This window comes from Apium graveolens, unplaced genomic scaffold (assembly GCF_009905375.1).
Source record: "Apium graveolens cultivar Ventura unplaced genomic scaffold, ASM990537v1 ctg3773, whole genome shotgun sequence".
Lineage (NCBI taxonomy): Eukaryota > Viridiplantae > Streptophyta > Magnoliopsida > Apiales > Apiaceae > Apium > Apium graveolens.
This window is the reverse complement of record NW_027418252.1, coordinates 41,139-47,716: the sequence shown is the minus strand read 5'-3', so window position 1 is coordinate 47,716 and position 6,578 is coordinate 41,139. Positions and strand designations below refer to the sequence as shown.

Sequence of the window (6,578 nt, the reverse complement as noted above, 5' to 3'; positions counted from 1 at the left end):
AAATATTTAATTTTTATTCAGAAAAAAAAATAGTATATAAAAGCCTTAAAATGTGTGTCGAACATTGAAAAAAAAATGTAAAGAAAGAAGGGGACGGAGGGAGTATCTATTAAAATATATTACTTGTATTTGACGTAATTGAAATTGAAATTGAAATTGAAATTGAAATACACAGATAAACCTTAATATGTCTTTATTCTTTATCCTTCTCCGGATAACACCATTCTTCAGATAACACCACTTTAGGAGTATTTATTTTCATGAAGTCTTCGGGCAATTATTAATGTGAGACTACAACATAGCAGGCTTTCAAATACAGGCTGTCTTCTAGATCGATTTTTTTTTATATATAAATTAGAGCATGAATCTTAACAGTGCAACCAAGTTAGCACTACAACATGAAGACCTACTCTCTGTTCATAATTTTTCTCTTTTACTTCCTCTCCCTGTCATTCCCTTGCTATGCAGCAGAGAAATGCAACCCTAAGGACAAGAAGGTCCTCTTAAAAATCAAGCAAGACCTTGGCAACCCCTACCATTTAGCCTCGTGGAACCCGGACACTGACTGTTGCGATTGGTATGTCGTGGACTGTGATCCGAAAATCAACCGCATCAACGCTCTCACTGTCTTCCAGGCCAATATCTCTGGCCAAATTCCAGCCGCAGTCGGTGACTTGCCTTTTCTCGAAACACTATTATTTCGCCATATCACGAATATTACCGGAGAAATACCATCAGCCATTGCGAAACTAACCAGACTCAAAACAGTCAGGCTTAGCTGGACCAACCTCACAGGACCTGTCCCTTCTTTTTTTAGCAAACTCAAGACCTTAACCTATCTAGATTTGTCTTTCAATCAACTCTCTGGCTCAATCCCCCCGTCTCTATCGCTCCTCCCCAGCCTCCTTGCTCTTCACTTGGACCGCAACAGACTCACTGGAACAATCCCTGAATCCTTCGGAGCTTTCACTGGATCATCCCCGCCCGACCTCTTCCTCTCGCACAATCAACTCACAGGATCTGTTCCAAAAACTTTAGGTAACATGAACTTTACGAGAATTGATTTATCGCGGAACAAACTGGAAGGCGACATCTCATTCTTGTTCGGGAAAAGCAAGGCATTGCAAGACGCTGATTTTTCAAGGAACTTGTTTGAGTTTGATATTACGAAGCTCGAGTTTCCAGAGAGTTTGAGCAATCTGGATTGGAACCATAACAAATTGACGGGGAACGTTCCAGTGGGATTGACTACATTGGATAATTTACAGCAATTTAACGTCAGCTATAACAGGCTGTGTGGACAGATTCCAGTTGGAGGCAACTTACAGGGCTTCACTTACGCAGAGTACTTTCATAACCGGTGTTTGTGTGGCGCTCCTTTACCTGCATGCTAGGCCTAACGCTGCGCAGAAATCGTTCATATATTTAATGTATGCATTTTAATTTGTCGAAGACTATATAGTTGTATTTTCACGAATAAAATCCCCGAGGAATTAAATTACAGTTTTTGATATAAATAAATCTACACTATTAAACATTGGTTTTATTCGTACCCCATAAACAGTTAGGAGCAATTAGGGAATGTATAGTCCCAGCAGTTGCTGTACATGGCATTGTTGATATTTATCAAGTTGGATCCAGCAGATGTGGCTTCCCAATATATACCTTGTGGTTAAGGAGCCCTCGATCTTGACTAGTCAAAACTTAAGTCCGAATCCTATGAAAAACCGTAATCAAATGCATTTTTTGAAGTTGACTTGTCACGACAAGTAGAGAAAAAGTCGTCTATATGGCCAGCTTTCAATAAAATTGATTTGTTCTTGAAAACTAAGACCACTGGCTTTCATGAGGTTCAAAATACCTGACTTTCGTAAGAGAATTGAACTGCTCATTCTACTCGTACCGACTAGCCGAACTTGCAAAAGATGCATCGTCTCCTGCACATGAGCGAATACTGCGACTGGTATATTGCATTTTCAATCTCTTTCGTGTTATAGGTGGGAGAAGGACGTTGGTCCACGTCTATCTATTGTAATTTGTAGGCAAACTATTTGTCTGCGGATAAAAACAACCTAAAATCAAAAAATAAACCGTGAATAGAGTGACACGACTCCTTTATTATTTTTGGTGTTAAAAACTTAAAGCTATTCAAAAAAATTTCACGGACATATGGTTACAACCGAACTGATAGTTGTAGGATGAGAACCCTAGAGAATCATACAACATGGATTATGTACAGAATATGAAAAGTTTTCAAAAACGTTATGTATATCGCAACTTACTATTTCGAATCTGTGATATTTTGAATGAATTCGGGATTTGTGGTTTTTGGAGCACTATCTTTGTCCTCCATTAGCATTACTCTTTTTTCTTGAAATGTAATTAGCTGTTTACTTTTTAAGAGTACACATTTACTTTTTAAGAGTACACATTGCAGGCATCCCAATATCCCAGCTGATACAGACTCTAAATTCATGTTATAAATGGATACTATAAATCTCTTCTAGCAACCATATTAGCAACCATATTAGCAACTACTGCAAAATGAAGCTCTTCATTGTTTTTCTCTTTTACGTATTCTCCCTGTCATTACCTTCCTACTCAAAGAGGTGCAACCCAAAGGACGAAAAGGTCCTCTTACAAATCAAGCTAGCCCTAAATAACCCATACCAATTAGCTTACCGGATCCCGGATACTGAATCCTGCAATTGGTACTGCGTGGACTGTGATCCCAACACCAACCGCATTAATTCCCTCACCATCTTCCAGGATAATATATCGGGACAAATTCCGGCAGCAGTAGGAGACTAGCCTTTTATCGAAAAACTAATCTTCCGGCATCTAACAAATGTCACCGGAGAAATACCATCAGCTATTGCTAAACTCTCCAAACTCCAAATGGTCAGACTCAGTTGGACCAACCTCAGGGGACCTTTCCCTTCATTCTTTAGCAAGCTCTCAGCGTTAACTTACCTAGACTTGTCGTTCAATCAACTCAGTGGCTCAATCCCTCCTCTGTCCCTCCTTCCCAACCTCCTTGCTCTTCACATGGATCGCAACAGACTCACTGGAACAATCCCTGAATCCTTTGGAGCGTTCACAGGATTATCCCCGCCCGACCTCTTTCTCTCGCACAATCAACTATCATTCTTGTTTGGAAAAGCCAAGACATTGCAGGACGCTGACTTCTCAAGGAACTTGTTCTAGTTTGATATTTCAAACCTCGAGTTTCCTGAGACTCTGAATGCTCTGGATTTGAACCATAACAAATTGAATGGAAGTGTTCCAGTGCGATTGACTAAACTGAAATATTTACAACAATTTAATCTCTGTTATAACAGATTATGCGGGCAGATCCCAGTAGGAGGTAATTTACAGAGTTTCACTTACGCCGAGTACTTTCATAACCGCTGCTTGTGCGGTGCTCCATTACCTGCATGCTAGGCCCAACTCTGGACGGAAGTTGTTAACATTATAAGGGCATTACATGTATTTTCTTTGTCAAAGAAAATATAACTTACAAATAAAAGTTTACAAGGAATCGCATTACAACTTATTGATAGAAGAATCTACAAGTTAGTCAATGGTTTCACTCTGGGGGTGCAATTTGGGGATGCTTGTCATCTACGTATTTATTATTGCAATGAATAATAACCCTTGAACACAGCAAATGTATTATGTATTTATCCCAATATTTCACATGCTTAATTCTTTGGATGATACGATATCAATTGCTAGCTTCTATCACAAATAAAACTAAGACCAGTTTGCTATTTTTCATCTTGGTATTTTAACTCTTTCTATCACAAACAATTCCCAGACTTTTTGCTCTTTTATATCTTGATATTTTAAATCTATCACCTAGTAGTATAATCAGTATAAAATAACGTCAAGTTTAATTATTGGTACGAGCCTGTGCTTTGATAACAAATACAAAATATTAAAAATTATTATTATTTAATTTACAATTTAATATCTTTAACCTGGTTGAGAAGAGAAATATAAAAATTCCAGAAACAAGAAAGAACTTAACAACTCATCTCTCAATAATGTATGAATCTAAAATCAGACACCTGCTTATATGTACGTAAAAACCTTTAAAGAGGAATTGGTCATGTGAATAGTTATTGTTGATCTCCAAGATTCCCCTGTCAACCTATAAGCACTGCAGATAATAGCGCTTTTCTTCATGGTATACACTGACCTCATTCGGCGAGTAACATAGAGGGAATATATACTATGAAGAAAATCATTGCAAAACTAAACAATCACCAAGCAAAAATTAAGTCATTCATCAATTGATAAGAGACCTTAACATCTAAGGAAACAAAATAGTACATTTCTATCTCGCAAATGAAGAGCAATTGAAGATGAAAAACTGGTGAACACAAACTGAATCTCATGTATAACAGTACTTAAAAAACAAGCTCATGGGGTTTCATTCCTGACATGAGGGAAAATCTTGCACTCAGGTAGGTCTTCAAGTCTGGAACGCACTCAATTGACTTCAACAAGACTGCATCTACAATTTGCTGATCCTCCTTCTTAGCCGGTGGGAGTGCCTTCTTTTCCTACAAATTTTGGGGAAAACAACATATATTTTATAGAGGAAGCTTCTGGAGTCTACTAAGTAAAATTAAGAATAAGTCTTACATCTTTCTCTGCCTCAAAAAACTCCCCTTCTCCTTTCTTGTTCTTCTTTGTTACCTCCTTGGCAAAGTATTTGTCATCAAACTTTTCAACATTAACCCCAGAAATGTCAACCTTGGTTGATGTACCAATCACATATGCTTGGTTCACACGTCTCAAAGGGACACCGTTAACTTTAAATGGCCCTGTTGAAATAAAAAAATTAAGAACACAACAATGTGTACTTTCTTAAACAAAAAATATTCTGTACTAGTGTTGAAATATACTACCAGAAACTGTACAGAAGGGTTGGGGTAAATTTTAAACCATAACCACAAAGCTTTAAGACTAATCAACTACAAACAAAATGAAAACATTAATGCCAGAGCTGCTATTATGTAATAAACATTTAAATATGGACCAGTAACAACCATCTGAAAAGAGGACAAACAAGTAGTCCCTCACGTTTTTTAACGAGTTCACACTATACCCTAAAGAAATTTGTGACTTCCCCCTGGTAAGAGTTTAGATACATTTCAATCTAAAATACACAATAGTATTGGCCCAAATTAAAGATAAAAACTAACAAGAATAATTAAACACGAATTCTCAAATGCAAAAACATTGGATCAACCAAATTATCAAAATTACAAAAAAATCATCCAATTTCTTCCCACAATTTTACTACTTTGCATATTTAAAATACATATCTACCTACATATCTACAGGGAAGAACAAAGCAAAGCGAGGGAAAAAACTGATATTCAGTTTAACATTTGAAAACACTGGTAAAAATTGAGATACAATCGCTAGTGGCACTAATCACCGCTGGATGTATTCTCATCATAAAGCAGCAACAGAAATAACAGGGTAAGAAGCAATTTCAAAAAATATTAACCAACACGAGGGAAACATTTCTGCCCATAATATTTAACCAACAATTTGCATTTGTTTTGCTTACCTCACGTAAAACTAATGTTATACATAATTCAACATAAGAACAATCAACACATTATAATTGTTTGGAGCCTAATTATACTTCTGCTAATCTTGAAATTAAAAATGAAAAACTATATCATCTTATACATTGTTATCGAAATCAAACAAGAAACCGATGCATTAACAATCATAAACAAACACGATAAATAAAACTGACCAGTAACAAGAAGCAATCCAGAAGCAAGCTGCTTAAGAAACACAACACGCTTGCCCTTAAACCTCCCAGCCAAAATAATCAACACTGTCCCTGGTGTAATACTTGCCCTAAACACATAAAAAAATTAGAATATTTTTAAGAAAAAAACAAAAAATAAAAGAGGGCACAAAAATAAAAAGAACCTGAGCTTAGTGGGCCTGGCCTTGCGCTTATTAGCAAGAGGCTTCTTAACTTCATCAGCTGGGTAGTACTTTGGTGGCTTGGCAACAGGCTCAGGCGCAGCTGGCTTAGCATCGTGACGAGGGAAAACGCCGCCGTTTTTAGCCTTGATAGCCCAAAGACCACGCTTGTGGTACATTTGGGATCTTGAGTATTTGCCTACGCCGCGGATTAGATCTGGGTTACGGCTCACTTTCGGCTTGTTGCTCGGTGCCATTGTAGAATCTCTCTGAATCTCTCTCTCTCTCTCTCTCTCTCTCTCGGCGAGTTTTGGTGCGGCTGGCCTGTGTTCAGTGTTTATACTGTAAAACCCTAGTTTTATTGAAATGGGGTATTTTTGGTTGTGGATTTTGTGTAATATGGGCCTTTAATTTTGTTGGGCCGATCCATTTAACTCTTCAACGTCACCGACCGGAAAAATCAATATTTTTTTTCTGTCGGAACAAATGGTATTTTCTTTTAAGTAAAAAAAGTCATATTCCTTATTCTTAGCAAAAAAAGGTCATATTTCACGTAAACTAACTTAAAATTATTGCGATACATGAATTTTCCAAATTTATATAATTTTTAAATA

At 37.1% G+C, this 6,578-nt stretch overlaps 2 protein-coding genes and 1 pseudogene across 2 annotated transcripts; 2 read left to right on the top strand and 1 right to left on the bottom strand.

Annotated features, from left to right (window-relative positions):
- The first annotated feature begins 308 nt into the window (after nt 1-308).
- Nucleotides 309-1,539, top strand: LOC141701357 (polygalacturonase inhibitor 1-like). The gene has a single exon (XM_074505030.1). The coding sequence runs from the start codon at nt 399-401 to the stop codon at nt 1,392-1,394; it is 996 nt and encodes a 331-aa protein (XP_074361131.1). The 5' UTR covers nt 309-398; the 3' UTR covers nt 1,395-1,539.
- Nucleotides 1,540-2,506: 967 nt separating this feature from the next.
- Nucleotides 2,507-3,720, top strand: LOC141701355 (polygalacturonase inhibitor-like; annotated as a pseudogene).
- Nucleotides 3,721-4,277: 557 nt separating this feature from the next.
- LOC141701356 (large ribosomal subunit protein eL6x-like) lies at nt 4,278-6,309 on the bottom strand. Its single transcript, XM_074505029.1, has 4 exons — nt 5,968-6,309; nt 5,786-5,892; nt 4,654-4,835; nt 4,278-4,571 (listed from the first exon to the last, which is right to left on the bottom strand). Exons 1-4 carry the CDS (start codon nt 6,219-6,221, stop codon nt 4,416-4,418), a joined length of 699 nt encoding a protein of 232 aa, XP_074361130.1. The 5' UTR covers nt 6,222-6,309; the 3' UTR covers nt 4,278-4,415.
- Nucleotides 6,310-6,578: the final 269 nt, after the last annotated feature.

Bases quoted from the DNA above. Each gene is read 5' to 3' on its own strand.
- LOC141701356 (XM_074505029.1), bottom strand. From the start codon at position 6,221: ATGGCACCGAGCAACAAGCCGAAAGTGAGCCGTAACCCAGATCTAATC. The intron at 5,893-5,967 runs GTTCTTTTTATT...TTATGTGTTTAG, and splicing joins GCCAGGCCCACTAAGCTCAG to GGCAAGTATTACACCAGGGA. The intron at 4,836-5,785 runs GTCAGTTTTATT...TTATTTCAACAG, and splicing joins TGGATTGCTTCTTGTTACTG to GGCCATTTAAAGTTAACGGT.
- LOC141701357 (XM_074505030.1), top strand. From the start codon at position 399: ATGAAGACCTACTCTCTGTTCATAATTTTTCTCTTTTACTTCCTCTCC.